General features: G+C 42.8%; 1 protein-coding gene across 6 annotated transcripts in view; it reads left to right on the top strand.

Annotated features, from left to right (window-relative positions):
• FNDC3B (fibronectin type III domain containing 3B) overlaps nt 1–17358 on the top strand; it is a 358808-nt gene that overhangs the window by 270495 nt on the left and 70955 nt on the right. For all 6 annotated transcript variants that reach the window (XM_053903638.1, XM_053903637.1, XM_019463183.2 and 3 more), the window contains 2 exons: nt 4626–4764; nt 8539–8592. In XM_053903638.1, the coding sequence (XP_053759613.1) occupies nt 4626–4764; nt 8539–8592 (193 nt within the window). The remainder of the gene's footprint in view (nt 1–4625; nt 4765–8538; nt 8593–17358) is intronic.

Raw genomic sequence — 17358 nt, 5'->3', positions numbered from 1 at the left:
CTTTTTTCTCCCTTATGTTAGTATCGTTTGAGGTCACCCATCAGATATACAAACGTTTTTTTTTAATTTTTTTTAAATGCTTTCATTTATTTTTGAGACAGAGAGAGACAGAGCATGAGCAGGGGAGGGGCAGAGAGCGGGGGAGACACAGAATCTGAAGCGGGCTCCAGGCTCTGAGCTGTCAGCACAGAGCCCGACGCGGGGCTCGGACTCACGGAGTATGAGATCATGACCTGAGCTGAAGTCGGACCCTTAACTGACTGAGCCACCCAGGCACCCCTGCAAACGTTTTTTTAAGCAGCAGTGTCTCAGTCGTGGATGCTGTCGTTGAATGTCTGGTGCTTAGCATCAGTTCCTGGGCAAGACAGCTCGTGACTCCTTGCCAGCAGCCCACTGCGGTTATGGGAGTCATTTATTAAGAGACCAGTGGTATTTATATGTAAGTATATAGGTTTATGTACATAAACATTTATATTCACTTAGCTATATGAATATTTACACATACGCAAAAATACCTAATTGGTATTCTAATTGGTAGTTACAGAATTAGTACTGACGTTGAAATAGTCATTTTATTTGGGAGTCAAGAATTTATATTTTTATCAATAATAGGATAATCAGGAATTTGAGTGAAGGAATGGATAGCAATTTTATGACACAATTTGAAGCAGTCTTCCAGTCATTGGCATTAACAGTTTGGCAAAGAAGTTGTCCAGAAATGATATCATGTAGCAACATTTCTCAGAAAAATTATGTGATGAAACATTTCCAAAAACACGGTTGACCATCTCAGTACAGAATTATGAAATAGGTGTTATTGACTAGAAACTGTGGCTCCTACTATGTTACAGATGTGCTGGAGGAAGTTGGAGGCAAATTTCTGAAATTCTTGGAGCACCTGTTTCATAATCATTTAGTCAGTATTTAAGCTGAAACAAATGTGAAAATGTAACACAAGATTAATCATATCGTTAGAAAAATGTATCCTTCTTCGCTGTGATAAATGCAAAAGGAACTGAATTTGCTGATTTATTTAACCTAAGAAACTGATCCTACCCCACTGATGCTCATATCGCATGATGGTATTTAGAGAAAACACATCACCATCATATGAAAAACATTTTTGCAACCTTCTTAAAAATCACCATTTCCAGAGACTTTTCACTAAAAGTTTCTGGTAAACACAGCTGGTGGTTATGAAAATTAGTTGCTGTCTATTTACTGAACAACTTTAACTGACCGATATATCATGGGGTACTTAGATACTATGTCAAATTTTACATACTGTGTATGGCACATTTATATTGGCATATACAATGGATCTTGTTTCCTTTGTGGACAGAGTTTTATGAGTACAAAACACTGACCCCTAATTTCAACTGTAACATTCTTTCAGTTGAAAGACCAGAAAAATAATTCCTTGTGGCCCAGACAACTATGTATCTCCAACGTCCTCAAATTTTTACTTCTGCCACCAGGATCTTCGTTCCTCCCGACAATAGTCATCCTCCCAACCTGCCTCTGTCACTCATGTTCTCTAGGCTAATAAGTATGGATTTCCCAAGAATCTCAATAAAAAATGAACTTGACAGAGTCCAAATCTCCCCAGATAAGTAACTGCAGTCTGCCAGCCCTTCACAGGGCCTGTCCCTGCCTCATTTCCTCTGCTCTATTCTCCATGTAGATTTTTGGTGCTGTTTTTGTGAACATTTAGTACCCAGTGTACCTGAGTATAGTCTGAATAAGCAAATGCCCAGTGATTATAAAGTGAAATCTACTAGGAACCTAAGCTGGTAAAGAGCTGGGTAAAAGGCCAAGTGGACAAGCAAATTTATTGCCAGGAAGACAGTAAGAGATGGGGAGGACTCTGAACTGGATAACACCTGCCCCATCTAAAGGCGGACTGTTCTCACCTTTATCTTGAGTACTATCAGGCAGGTATGCCGCTGTGTTGCTAGAAGCAGAGGTTCATTTTTCTAAATGAGAGATCTCCAGAACTTTTTGTCAGTGTTGGCTTAACCTTTAACCTTCTGTTTCAGAAAATTTCAGATATAGTCAAAAGTGGAGAGTAAATCGGGTGCCTGGGTGGCTTAGTTGGTTGAGCGTCTGACTTAGTCTCAGGTCATGATCTTGTGGTTTATGAATTCGAGCCCCACGTCGGGCTCTGTGCTGACTGCTCGGAGCCTGGAGCCTGTTTCGGATTCTGTGTCTCCCTCTCTCTCTGCCCCTCCCCAACTCGCACTCTGTCTCTCTCTCCCTCCCTCTCAAAAGTAAATAAACATTAAAAAAAATTTTTTTAAGTGGACGGTAATTGATGGGTTTTCGTATACCCATCACCCAGCTTCTTATTTCCTTGCTGCCCCTCCCTCCTCCTCCTACCGCACAGCTATGATGAAGTCCGATCCAGACACCATCATGTTTCATCTATGAACCACATTACCGTCATCACATGCCCATCCAAAATAAGCAAAAATGATGACATTCCTTAACATCTTTAAAATTCAGGGACTCTTTCCATTTCTTCAACTGTCCTAAAAATGAAGGTTTTGTCTCTTCAGTTTGTTGTAGTTGAAATACAAACATGGCCTGAATATTCTGTTTGGTTGGTATCTTACAAATTTCTTTTAATCTATAGGTTTCACCTCCCTTTTCTGTTTTGTCCCCTTGCAATTTATTAGTTAGAATAACTTTTTTGTCCTGTAGAATTTTCTGCAGTGTGGATTAGGCAGATTGCAACCCTGTAGTTTTGCTTAATATATTCTCTCTGTGTTTCCTATATAATGGGAAGGAGGCTTAATCAGATACAGGTTCCGTTTTTCTGGCAAGGATTTTGTAGGTGGTGGCATTATCGTTCATTAGGAGTGTATAATGTCTGCTTGTCTCTTTTTGTACTGACCATTGCCCATGTCCATCCATTCATGCACAGGGGGCTGTGATATTTTAAATCACTCTATTTTTTTCCCTCTCTCCCACACATAGCTTGGGCCAGATGTAACCCATGAGCCACCAGCTGGAGAATCCAACTGATCTACTAAAGTTTAGGCAGGAACCCTGCCCACGTCTGGAATATTCTGTGATTCATTTTAAGTAATTTACTCCTAATGAGCCTATTCTAATACATGGAAATGATCTAGCCAAATCTACCATTTCCTTTTATATTATCATGTTCCTATATTTAGGACATGCAAAAGGGAACATTTGTTTTCATCAGGTTGGGTGAAGAGCATCCTAGTAAGTGTATTTGTTTGGATCAGATGTTGTGGTGTCCTCCCCTAAGACAAAGAAATCAAATATCCAGTCATCTGTATCTTACCTTTTAGGGTGGCAAATAGCATTAGTGATTTTAACTTGCGTGCCCTCTATAAATTCTTTGTGATAGACCTTGAGGAGAAGGGACTTTGCAAATCACACACCTAATTAGGTCCTGTTTTCCATAATGTTGTTATCTTTAGCTCTTGTTTATGTTCGCTGAGTAGAGTGAGGGGAGGTAGAGTGTGGGTGCTCAGAGAAGCATAATTGCAGGATGAGTAAGGACGGTAGGCAATAGAGGACAGCAGTTAGATTTACACGGCTGCATTCAGTTGAGGCAACTTTCTAGCCGTGTAGCTCTGGAAAGTTTACTTCCCCTCTGGATTCTGAGTTTTCTTCTGTCTTTAATGGGACCTCACAAATTAAGGGCTTGATGTATTTGCCAGTTCTGAATAGCTTGAATCCTTGCATCTTTTTTAGGCAGCAAAAGTTTCTTTGTTGTCTTTTAAAACGAGTAGGTTTTCACGTTGGGGTTTTTTTAATGCTGAATATTTTAAAAATGGAAAAATAGAAAGGAAGATGATAAAAATCAACATAGCCCTATTTTAGGATATTTGAAAGAAGTATGGTTTTATAATAGCACATTATGTGCTTTTCCTTCATAGCTTCTCTGGAGAAATCAGACCCATATGTTCGGTGTTGAGCCAGGCATTTTAATGTGCAGAGTACCCATCTTTAATCTCGGCGCCAGGTGCAAAAGTGAAATGTTCACATGGATAAGCTGTACCTGAACATTGTTTTTGTTGAGTTAGAGATGCACTTGGCAGTAACAAGCACACCGTCTGTATTTCTCCCAAATATCTGCAGTGTTGTCAACAGTTTAAAGATGTTATCTATTCTACCCCATTGTGTATACTTCTTCTCTAGTTTGTAGGCTTGTCCCTTTTCGGCCATGTCTTGTCCCTTTTCGGCCAACCCTTAACTCTCCTTTCAGTCTTCTTCCAGACAGAGTCAACTGGAGAGTGGTTCATGGTTTTAGAATGGATATTTGAAGACCACTTTGGGGATAAGGATGTTTTCTTATTCAGCATATTCTTTTCCAGTCAGTAGACCCAGCCTATCTTAATTGGGGCTGAGGGTTCTGACAATTAATGGAAGGAGAGAATGAGTTGAGGCACATTCCCTGCTGGGGTGATTATCCCCTGGAGATGCTGGCCGTAGTTAGGTCAGGACAACCAGGAGATAAGAAGGAGTCATGGTGTGCAGCACCTCAATTCTGTTCCTCTCTGGAAAAAGGCCTGGGGCAAAGCACAGATAAAAACCCTGGTCGTCTGTGATGGGCCACTGCCACTCACTGTTTGTCTGTTTGTTTTCAGGGTATACGCCATGTACAATTCCGTAAAGGGATCCTGCTCCGAGCCAGTTAGCTTCACCACCCACAGCTGCGCACCTGAATGTCCCTTCCCACCTAAGCTGGCACACAGGAGCAAAAGTTCACTAACCTTGCAATGGAAGGTGGGTAGCTCAAAGTGTCGGGAACAATGTGAAGAGTAGCCATTTGGAAAATTTTTATTTAGCATTACTCCAGTTTTGTGATAGTGTTAGATTTTCTACATAGTAACTGTGTGAAACAAATCTTTATGATATCAAAAGTTGGTATGTCTATCAAAATTGGGCAGAGCGGTAGTAGATGGAACTGCAAAAAGAAGTTTGAGCTCTCAGGGCACCTGGGTGGCTCAGTCGGTTAGGCATCTGACTCTTGGTTTTGGCTCAGGTCATGATCTCGCAGTTTGTGAGTTTGAGCCCTGCATCATTGTCTACACTGACAGTACAGAGACTGCTTGGGATATTCTCTCTGTCTCTCTCTCTCTCTCTCTCTCTCTCTCTCTCTCTCTCTCTCTGCCCCTCCCTTGCGTTCTCTCTCTCAAAAAAAAAAAAAAATACACTTAAAAAACATTTAGCTCTCTTTGCAGGGATAAATCTTTTAGAACCATAAACAATGCCTTATAGGTGATATAAATACTTAGATAACTGAATTTCATCACTTTTTAAAGTTTATTTATTTTGAGAGAGAGCAAGAGTGGGGGAGGGGCAAAGAGAAAGGGAGAGAGAGAGAATCCCAAGCAGGCTCCGAGCCTGATGCAGGGCCTCGATCCCACAAACCGTGAGATCATGACCTGAGCCAGAATCCAGAGTCAGACGTTTAAATGACTGAGCCACCCAGGCACCCCTGAATTTCATCACTTTCTAATGGTTTACTTCATTTCAGGAAACAGTTGAGGACTTTAGTAAAAAGTTTTTATAAAGAAAGATTTAGAAAAAAGTAAGTTTTGGGCTCCATTGGCTTCTTTCAGTGGCAACTCTGGAATGTTTAATATTTAAAACTGCCTAGAATTTTTAGTGTTCTAAACTACATTAAGACTTAATTCATTTTTACTAACTAGGCCTTCGATCTATTAGGATTACCAATTATTTTTTAAAGTCTAAATTATATAGTAGTTTTCATAAAATACAGTTTACTGACTACAAATTGCTCCTGCCAAAGAGAGGTCCTAAAGGTGTATTGTTAGCTCATTAGTCACAGTTGTGTGTTTGCAAGAAAACAGTAGATTCTGTTATCAATATCTATAGTAATTATTTCTCTATGTTTATATATTTTTTAAATGTTTGTGTTTTTTTGGGTGGGGGGGAATGGCAGAGAGAAAGGGGGACAGGATCCAAAGCAGACTCTGTGCCGACAGTAGAGAGCCCAATGGGGAGCTCGAACTCACCAACCGTGAGATCATGACCTGAGCAAAAGTCGGATGCTTAACCGACTGAGCCACCCAGACACCCCTCTCTGTTTATATTTTAAAATGTGTTTAAGATGTGAATTTTTAGAGGTAGAGATAAAAATTTGTGGTGTTTGGGGAATACACTAATGTGTAAAAGAAATAAGATGGCTAGGGAGGTCTCTTATTGGTAAAGATATATTTTGTCCTTTAGTTCCTAGACCAGGAGGTTGAATTTAACCAGGGCATCCACAAAAGCCGTTGAGAGTAGTGGTTAGCAGCAAAGCATGGGCTTCTGGAGACCCCTCTCGTGTGGGCTGCGTTCTCATAGGCACTGGCCAACATGGAGTATGTTACTTGGCAAAGGCAAAGCTTAGACTGGCTTAGAATCTGAACTATTTTATTTTCCTTCCTGGCTTCCAGGGATAATCCAGGTCAGTGATTCCCTACCTTTTCCGAGTTGTAACACTCAACTAACCGGTCGTCATTGTTTCAGTCCTTGGAGATACACATTTTAAAACATGTTCTCTATTTGCACGTATACGCACATAAGCATCTCTTTTTTAAAGAAAAGAATTAAAATTCATTTTGTTTGCAAAATATAAGAAATCTTCTTAAGATTGCCAGAGGGACCCCGGGGTCTTATAAGCCTAAAGTTGGGAATCACTGATACATACTCTGCTTAAAACCTGGATGAAATTCAGGTCTTTGGCAGACCAGCATCTTCAAGAAAAAGTTTACTTATTAGGACGAAAGTATTTCACATTTTCTTTCTCCTTTTATTTAATTTTAATTATAGATCAGAAACGTACATTTGTTCCATTAAGTCATGGACAAACTTGGAAGTTCTGGATTCAGTTCAGTTTTTGCTTAAATGTCCTTAGAACAGATTTCCTGATCACAGTGCTCTAGCTGAGGGGCACAAGGACAGGGGACAGTGCTGTCACTGCCCAGCTGCCCTTGAATCCAGTAAAACATCGAGAGAGTGCAAGATCTAACTTCTTCTTATTAGTCAGCAATAGGAGATTGGGCAACACAAAAACCAAAGTCGGTGTTCCCACCCTCAAGGAATTAAGAACTCGGTGGTGGGGCAGGAAGTGTATCATAGAAGAAACTACTGAAAGAACAGTTTCTCTAGCAAAATTTGTAAACATCATAAATGAAGTTCTTATCTTAGAAATGTGTTCTCATCTAAAACTTTGATTGTGTCCATTACTTAGAACTTCAGATGTATCCCTGTCTACCAAATTGAGCCCACAAAAGCCTGAAATTACGGTTCAGTAGGACATGCAGCACTCCCCTGAAATCTGGCTTTGAGACTCAGATTATATGACTCAGAAGATGAAAGGAGAAGGAAGGAAGGAAAGGAGGGAGAAGAGTTTCTTTATGAATTTGACTAATATTTACTGAGCCCTTGATGTCGTTTTATTATTAGCCAAAATAAAACAACCGCTATTGTTTACTGAGTGCTTCCTCAGTACCTGGTATCGGGTAGGTGATTGATATATATATTCTCCCAATTACTTGTCGCATCCATTTATTCTTGGAACACAATATTAAACAATGATATTAAGGGCCTAACAAAAGACCACACATGACAAACAGCCAAGCCAGGTTTTAGTGTAACTCCACTGACATGGCTGCCCTTTACTAGGTAGGACAGTGCCGTTTGTGGGGCTCCAGCTCTTTCCTGGGGAAGGGGCCAGGCCCAGACACATTTGTGCAATGAGAGAGTGGTCTCCTCTTCCTTCTGGTTGCCTGCTCCCTGCAGCAACCCCTTCTGGCAGGTCTAACCCTGCACACCACTCGTCTCCAAAGTTTTCTGCCCCCCTTCCCATTGTCCAAGGCCTGTTTCTTAGTGAAATAGACCTCAGCATGCTTTTAAGAGGAAAGCAAATTATGAAACTTCTTTTTGCTAACATGTGAAGGGCTAATTGCTCTTGGTAATCTCTCAGGGGATCTCATCATTTTTCCTCATTTTTTTTTTTTAAAGGAAATCTCAGTGGCACAGAAGGCTCTCTAATCTTAAGCACTTAAAAAAAAAAAAACAAAAAAAAAAAAAAAACCAACTGTATGGAGGAAGTTACAAAACTATAGACTCTTGACCCTGAACCTAGCTGGGTCAGATTTACCCCCGCAAGACTCCAAGCAGCATCTAAGTTTCTCAGCTTCCTTTTTAATCTCTCCCTTCTTAATGTGCTTCTTGAAAGTTTTATCCCCAGAGGAAGTAGGGCACCAAGTAGGTGTAAAGGTAGAGGCAGTGGGGAAAGCAGGTTTGGCTCTTTGTGTGGGACATGATTTATTATTGGGGGGGGGGGGCTTTCTCTACAGTTGAATTGTATTAAAATTCATTTGTGGTAATGTTTCCCAAGGAAATGCAGGAGCCACTGGGGTGATCCCTCTTAGGGGAGAGCACAGGACTAGCATAGGTACTGTATTTGAATCAAGTGGGTAGCTCCTAAGTTTTGCCTGTGAACAGCTTTCTCTCATCTCATTTTACTATTTTTCTTCTTTTCAGGCACCAATTGACAATGGTTCAAAAATCACCAACTACCTTTTAGAATGGGATGAGGTAAGCATATTTTCATATCCATCCAACTAAAACGCCACAGCAGAGACAAAGTTCCTGAACAAATAACCATTTTATGCTTTTTTAAGATACACTAAACCCATGGGGGAGGAAAGAATGTAAATAGAGAAAAGTTTAAACCTATAGTATTGACTGTGGAAAAGGAGGACAGACTAAAGTCGCATAATGAATTGTATTAGATTGCATTAAATGTATGTACTTGCTTTATTTGCAAGAAATTCTACTGAAAGAAAAGACAGGGTCTTATCTATTATGGAGTCCCTAGTGCCCAGCCAGCCATCAATTAGATTATAAATCGACTGCTCTGTTATCTTGAGTGCTCAGGGCCATTCTGCATAGATGGTTTTGATAAGGTAACCTACACTGTGACTTAGGAAACGTAATTTGTTTCTGCTTTTTGAAGCCATGGATGAACATTGGTGTTGCACCGTTGGGTGTTCTCTGTGGGACAGTTGGAGCCATGCCTGGAGGTCTCACTCTACCAATGGGACGTGTGATCATCCTGTGGACTAGAGTACCCTATAACAGGCTACCTTCTTGCTGTTTCTGTCACCAGAGGTCCTAGGGTGGTATCCATGGTGAAGTTACCTTATTCTCAAGGCCGCTGGGTGCTGAATGGTGACCCTGTGCGTTTCTGGCCTTGCTAACACCACCCACAGAATCTCAGGCAGGAAATGCTGGATGCAGAAAGAAGCCCTTCGTTTCTAAAAAGGGACTGTACTTATTGTCCCTGTGGCTGTTAGTTCTATTCATTCATTTGTTCATTCACCCTTGCTCTATTCTATCTGTCAGTGATTGAGCAAACAGACGAAGATTTAAGAATAGGAAATGTGGAATTGGGAGAGAAATGCAAGTTAATAGTCTTTGTGACTTAAATTCAGGGGGATTTTAAAGGTTCAGAATATAGGCTTAGGCAAAAAGTGACTTGTCGAGTGTGGAAAAAATATTCCCACCAAATGTAGAACGAAATTGGACAAAACTCGCACGTGCAATTTTGATGTGAAAAAGGGAGCCCTTCGTCACTTTCTACAGAAGTGTGTTTTCGCATCTGGGTTGCATCTGAACGCTGGGGCTCCATGTTACCAAAGACAACGATCTATTGTTCTGGGGATCCTTGTGAATAGTTCCTATGTACAGATTGGTGAAATCTCAGACCTGACCAGGATATTTTACAGATTAGGTGGGTTTCATTTTAAAGTGGTTTGAAGGGAAAGCGAAACCACCCCCATGGCTCTTGTGGAAAGAGATTTTTATAGGCAGTGCAGAAGGCTGGAAAGGAGCCTGGGCAACCTGTGAGCACATGGCCACACCTTGCCATCTCCCCCTCCTCGTAAGGACGAGTGAGTGTTGACTGAGAGTGTTTTTAAGTGTCTGTTGGTGTGTTGCACTGATGTGCCTGATGCTTTTTCTCATGTCTTGAGGTTTTACATCAAGATAGAATTTACCACTAAAGAGGAGGCAGGTTTTCATCTCAGATCTCCTCTCCGAGCTGTGCGTCTGTGTGTGTGTGTGTCCTATGTTTTGTTTTGTTTTGTTTTGTTTTTCTGCTTTGGACCATGGCCTCATAAGTGAAGTAAGGTCAGAGAAGTCGAGTATTTGGATGGGAAACCTCCAAGGCAAACCCAGGTGCTGCAGGAAATGGTCATGGTGACTCAGTTGTTGGCCTTCTTCCCTTTGAATTTGGATGGAAAGTGTCCTGGCAGGATGCGTGGAGGAAATAAGCTACAGCGTCACATGAAATGAAGAAGCTTTGTCTAATGACCGTTCATAATCAATAGCACCCACTATAGGCTCGCGACCGCACAATGTTAAATTGTTCATTTTTTTGCCTTCTCCTGCCTCTCCCTGCTTGCTGTCTTTCCATCCTCTCCTTGCTCCCATCTTCATTCTTCAGGCTTTGTCCTTCCTCTTCATTTTCTCTCCACTTGCTAATTCCTGCTGGTGTTGACTCTCTTAAGCCTTATCGAAGATGCCAGGTGAGTGAACTCCCACCTACCATAGACCTTTTGCCAACATAGGAATGCTTTTGTCTTCTGTGGCTTACTATTCACCTTCTAGAAAGACTTCTGGACCCTAAACTCTCTGGAGTGTTCTCTGACCTTTAAGTCCTGTGAGCTCCCTGAAAGGAGAGGATAGTTGAAAGAACACCAAGATGAGGGGCTGTAAATTCTGTTCCAGGTTTTATACTGGCAGCTTGACCTCTCCAGTCCTCAGTTTACCCATCAGCTCATGTATACTTACATCATTGACACTCTCTCAAAACTCCTTATTTAGGATTGTCCCTTCTGATAAGAGTGTATTTTAGGATCCTTTTCACTGTTGTTTGTTTATTAAATACTTGAGCGTTCGTGGAACAGACCCTCAGTGTCTCAACACTCTACACTGTCCTGTGAGGGATCTGTGACATAGGGAAGCTCTCTTACTCTGAGAGCTGAAAAAAGCTCACGTAATGCTATCCTCCTGTACTTTTTTAAACAGACATAAATAAAACAGACTTAACCACTTGCTTCTCAAATTTTTCCATCAAATAGCTTTTTTGCTTTATATGCTGGCTCTCTCCTTTTCAGTCCCTCCAAAAAAGATTTTAAAATGGTGTCACTGGGTTTCCTGGTGAGAATAGAGGCAATAGTAACCAGTTCATTCCTGCCTGTTGTGTCATTTCAGAAGTAATGTTTCTGACAGAAACTAATAGTTTGTATTTCTAAATTCGGGGCTAGGTTGGGGATCAGTAGCCCTCTTGAGGCACCTCACTTAGGTTGGTTTTTGCACCCCACCCCCCCTCCCCCCACCCCGCCATTCCCATGCTGCTCATGACTTCGCGAAGGAAGAAAATCAGATGCACAGAGAACAGCATCTGACCTCCAGGAAGTGTGAGCACATGGGGCCCTGGGTATCCCTTTAAAACCTTCTGCTGCCCTTCAAAACCTTCTGCTGGTAGTCTCTGGACTCAGGTACATCTAGTGCCAGGAACTGTTTCCAGAATCTGCCCTAGTGGAGCATGATGAGGCAGGAGAATGGGAGGGGTTGTCCCCCACCACACATACACCCAACTCTCTTCAGAGCTCTCCTCTCCCAGGGCATCTGTCCCAGCCTCACACCCATTGCTTCTCTGTCATCCAGGGTGCTGTCATGACCTGAGCCGAAGTCGGACACCCAACCGACTGAGCCACCCAGGTGCCCGGGAAGAGCCAATAGTTAATCAATAGCTAACTGCTGCTGGTCTCTAAGGTCGGGTCACAGAAAACGGAAATGGGTCACAGAAAACAGAAACCTGTTACAGCTCAGGGGGAAGCTGATACTCTCTCTCCCCTAAATTCATTGTCTTTAATGTTGCATTACTGTTCCACAGAATTCACTTGGAAATTACTCACTAATTGTTCTGCCAGAGGTTAGCTGCCTACTTTTCTCTGTTAGTAATCATAACTAGACAGTCCTTGAGTTTTAAGTCAGGGTGGGAAGTAACTCTGACTGGGAGATGGTAATGAGCCACCAAAAATGGACCACACGGGTGTCACTGGCTTTTAAGCTGTGGCCATCAGTTTTGATCTTCCCCTGAGACAGAGCAGTTTTCATAATGTGGAAAGGTACGCACTTTGCTGGTCCCTTCCTCCTCCTGTGGTGACTCAGATGAGTTGTGGCATTTACAGGCATGGGGCATGGGACCTGAGAGCCGACCTTGCATGTTTATAGACTTTTAGCCACTGTTTGCCTCTGGGAGATCCCATTGGAAAGGACGGAGGCCATTTTCAAAGTACTCTTCTACTTGACTGTTGGATGAGCCACCATTATATTTTAACCTTTTCCTGATCGCAGTGTGGCCCCCACCCCCACGTTTACCCCTAGGTTTGCATTTTAATTTACAAGTCACAGGCTTTCCGTCTGGCAGAAAACAGGCCCAAAGCCTTATGAGGGTTTCTTTCTTTTGCTAGATTTGAGTTTTATACCCAGCCTGACTTCAAAGAAACCGCAAACTTACTGCTTTATGAATCCAGTTTTAGTTTAATCCAGAATTATGAGTAGGAGAACACAGCAAAACCATGCTTCAGTGCTAGATTTCTCAAGGTGAACGTTCTTTCCCACAATGGAGATTTGGGGGTAGGAGTTCAGGAGGGAGGACCTACTGCTTAAAGCTCACTACCCCATCCACTAACCCTCCCTGCCCGCGAGCTAACCAACCCCTTTGTCCTGACCACACCCCTCTTTTGGGCACCTCCAGAGCCACATTTTCTGCCCTGTTGCTTCTCTGCCTGATGACACTGGGGTATCCAATAGGGGGTGGGAGTTTTTCTCTAGAAGCTAAAATGTAGGGATTGAGGACAGATCTCTCTAGGGTAGGGAGGGGCTTTTACTAAAAAGAATTAGTAACCTCCAGTTGACTTGCACATCAATGCCTGCTCGGTCTGTTTTAAGGGATGGTGATCTGGCCTTTTTCTTTTCTTTTCTTTTCTTTTTTTTTTTTTAACGAGTAAAAGAACAAACTTCTCAGTCAGATAGGAACTTTCTTTTCCATTTTAGAAAACGTTCAGTCCTGTAAAGGAAATGTGTATGGAAACTTGTCAACAGAGTTTTACTCTTAGATAAGGTTTTCGGTTGTACCATATAGAAGCCCTACCTAGTGCTGTGTGGCCTGGAACCCTATTGCTGATATGTCTCAGTCACATGGCGTCCACTGAGGGAGACTTGGATTCCGAGTGTCTGCTTTATCTCTTACCAGTCAAGCAAGTAACTGAGCCCCCAAATCTTAGCTTCTCCACTTGAAATCAGTGTCCGTTATCCCACTGGGGTTCGGTGGGTTAACTTGGGCAACAGCAGATGCAGTGTAATGAGTATTTCATGTCCCCTAAGTGCATATTAGGATCTGGGGCAGGAAAAGTCAGCCATTAGGACTGTATGAGGGGATTATGACATTCTTCTGTGGAACTTTGAGGAGCCTTGAGGCTAGTGTCTCCAGTTTGAACAAAACAAACACGGATGTCAGTGCTATATATAGATGTTAATTTGCCATTAGCTTGGCTTCCGGACATGACATGTAGAGAACATATGAAAGAACCAAAAAAATAGCTTTGTGGGGATGTGACTAGTACAGTTCCCAAGATTCTTCCTCCCATGTGACTCAGCTAGCCCAGATAGGAATTTCACATGTGGCCGTCCTGGTGACTAATGAGCCAACACAGCTGCAAAACATAGACGACTAAGAATGACATAAATGCCACAGAAATCAAGGAAGTATAATTTGACGTAGAAAGAGCAGAAGAGGCCAGCAGCAGGTGGAGCCCACAAAGCCCCTGGGGACCCATTATCGAGCCAAACCACGCTCAGCAGTCCTGTTGCAGAAACCTCATGGAGCTGACAACAGGCCATAGATTGTCGCTTCGTAGACACCTAGGTTAGGAAGAGCCAATTTAGCTCATTTAGGGATTGAGCTGGCCCCTTAGCAGGTGTTTGGTAATTAGTTTACTAAAAACATTACTTCTTAGCTTAGGTGTCGCACAATTAGCACTGATAATCTTTCAGAATGGTTCTTGGCACCAGTGAATTTGCCCATGGCTTCTCTGGTTGGACAGACAGCCGTTCATGGAAGGTACTGGTGCTTCAGCAAGCACAGTGACTTCCTGGGTCTCCCACAGTGCGGGAGAGAGCCCCTGAGAATCCGGCCGATGCTTTCTCCAAGGTGCCGCACTGCTTTGGTTGCATAGCGTTGGTGCAGTGAGAAAACTGGTTTGCGTTCCCCAGGCCATCGCCCCTGCCTGACTGAAATATAAGGGAAGCTGCCACTTGCCAGGCCTGTGTGCTGTTTCAGTCATTCTCAGGGAACGCCCTCATGGAGATTGCAGAATGGGGTCCCGGGATCATGTGGCACTTGCTCCATCACAAACCATCTTTCACACAGGAGCCTTAAGCCCAGTCAGTGACCTGGCAGAGTAGTAGTGTTTTGCCACATCACAGACCTTCAGTGCCACACCAACGGGTGGTTTCAGAGAGCCAGGGGGGCAGCATCCTCCCCTGTAGGCTCTGTTGGTGGGAAGTAGGCCAGGATAGATTTAGAACTCAGAGGGGCTCGTGGGTACCAAAGGCAGAGCTAAGTTAAAAGGAGCCCTCACTTTTAGGGACCTCCGCCCCAGATATCTGCACACCTGAAGCAGATTCTGTCATTTGTCACATGTGTGCAGGATGGGTTATTGGGTGTTTGGGGAGCAGACTTTGTGGACAACTTCTGGCTGCTACTAAATGACAAATCCCTTTCTTGGTCCATGGCACCTAATTTATCAACTCATGTTTTTCATGCTTGTTGGATGCCAGCTGGAAGATGACTGCCTTGTGCCTTGGCCAGGTGGATGGACTAAGTCTGTCCATGCCGTGGTTCACGCGTCAATACTACGGCAGCCTGTCCTACAGTCACCCCTTGCTACTTTCCTTTCCCTTCCCTGGGCCAGTGGCAACCTTCTGGTCTTATCAAAGCACTGGACATTCAGATGAGCCTCCATATTGGGAGGAATATATAGGAACGTTGTATTCCTTGGATTCAAATCAGAGGACCTGCTGATTATCCTTGACTATTTCAGGGACCTAAACCTCTCCCACTAATAGAAACATCTAGTGTGCCAAGGGCTGAGATGCATGCAGTATTTATTTAGTAACATGCAACACAAACAATCCCACCCCCCTTTTCTTACCCGTGAAAGTAACTCTGTGCCAGTGTGCTCAAAATGAAAGAGCCATCACTGAGGGGAGAGTGAGGTTTGGCACGAGGAACCTTTGAATCCACCCAGATGTGGAGCGTCTCTACCCCCTGTTAGGAACCCCTCCTTATATATGGTTATGCTGAACGCATACACGCTCTTTTATTTCTCAAGCCAACATTTATCTTTGATGTTGCCTAGGGCCGGCCAGTGCTGGCACGACTTCTAAATATAGACGTACTAGCAGACTAAATCTTTGAGGCTGGCAGTAGTTCAGTTGGCCAGCGCAACTTTATTTTTTATTTGATTTATCGTTGCCATTTTTGACAGGTTGGACTATGCTGTTACAGAGAGTGCCCAGCCCCAGAATCATTCGGCCCAGGTCTCGATCCAGCAGCCCTGGGCCACGAGCACATGACAACCGATAACCAAGTTCATGTAACTTCTTTAGCAGGCAGTTAGTTACCAAACCTGGTAAGAGCAGCTCAGCTCCGGAAGGCAGTGGGTGCGGCCGTGAAAGAACCTGTGAGACAAGGAGGTGGATGGAAAGAGGCCTAAGGTTAAGAAACATGAGGAAGAGTTCTCATGACCAGAGGGAGGTGGTTCCCCATGGATTCTAACGCCCTTGTGGTGGCCGCTCTGATTTCCTTGTGCCAGGAATCAAGCTGTCTTAAAGAGGAACAGGAAGGATCTTTTCCAATCTATTAATTAGAAGGCAATTGAAAATATCAGCCAACTTCAGCTAGTAGTGCCAGTGTGGGGAATACAGGCTCCCAGGGTTGTTAGTGCCAGACTAATTGGAAATGTTAGCCAAAGCAACCACATTCCCCACAGTCTCCAGAATTACTCTTGGCAGAAAAATACTGTAGCCCGAATTAATTGAGTTAGGCATAAGTTATATGTATAGGATCAGCTGTGGATGTGTTAAATAAGCTCTTTTTAATGGGAAACCAACCCATTTAGAGGATTCATCTTCCCAAGTACTGAGGGCAGCTTTATGAAGACACGGAAATTAATAAAGAAGGAAAAGTGACTTGAAAAAATAGTTGTTTTCAGTCTTTTAGTTACATAGTTCTACAAATTAAGAGTTACTTTTAAACATATTTTAACCTTAAAAATCAGTTGCATTTTATGAAATGGATCAAATGCCTTTTATTTAGCAGTTTTTAAATAAGCAGACCCATCTGTAAATTGACATCTCTACTGGAACTTTATTCCATTATGGGTTTGTGAACAGATACCACAGAGAGCTGGAAACCTAGTACCACGTGGTGGTCATCTGAAAGGTTTTTTAATTTGTTCACTCCAGTAGCTTTAGGCTACACCATACCTGAACCATCCCCAAAAGACTGTTGCATGTCTATATTTTAAAATGTGTCCGGGGTGCCTGCGTGGCTCAGTTGGTTAAGTGTCCAACTCTTGATTTTGCCTCAGGTCATGATCTCACAGTTCCTGAGATTGAGCCCCGTGTCGGGCTTAGTTCTGACAGTGCAGAGCCTGCTTGGGATTTTGTCTCTCCCCCTCTCTCTGCCCCTTCCCTGCTTGCACTCTCTCTCTCTCTTCTCTCTCTCTCTCAAAAATAAATAAATCAACTTAAAAAAAATCTCCCAACGTTTCTCTACAGCGTTTGGGATAGTATTAAAAATCTTACGTCAGTCTAAAATATAACGCTGTACGGTGTAGTAACCGCATTGCCCTTGCCTAACAATTTGGGTTGACTTTATCATCTAGGAATCTGGTTACAGTTTTAGCTGCCACAAAAATTCTTAAAATCTTTTCAGAGGCCTTACTTTGTTGGATGGCTTTGAGGAAAAAAGGCATGTACCAAGTGCATACAGAAAATAGAACCCTTTATTCAGTCAAACATTTGGGTTCTAGCACGCACCTTCCACTCCCTTACCTCCTAGCTATTTATGGCATGAGGGGAATTTATGAAAGTTCTGAGAAACATCATACTATTAAACATATATGGACATCAAAATAGATGAGTGCATAACACTCATATCACAAGTTCATAATATCGCATAACAGATTACCTCAAAACTGGATGGCTTAAAACAATTACTTT

Source organism: Panthera pardus, unplaced genomic scaffold, assembly GCF_024362965.1.
Source record: "Panthera pardus isolate Hobbes unplaced genomic scaffold, ASM2436296v1 HiC_scaffold_16, whole genome shotgun sequence".
Taxonomy (NCBI): domain Eukaryota; kingdom Metazoa; phylum Chordata; class Mammalia; order Carnivora; family Felidae; genus Panthera; species Panthera pardus.
The sequence above is the reverse complement of the archived record's forward strand: the minus strand, read 5'-3'. Positions and strand labels throughout refer to the sequence as shown.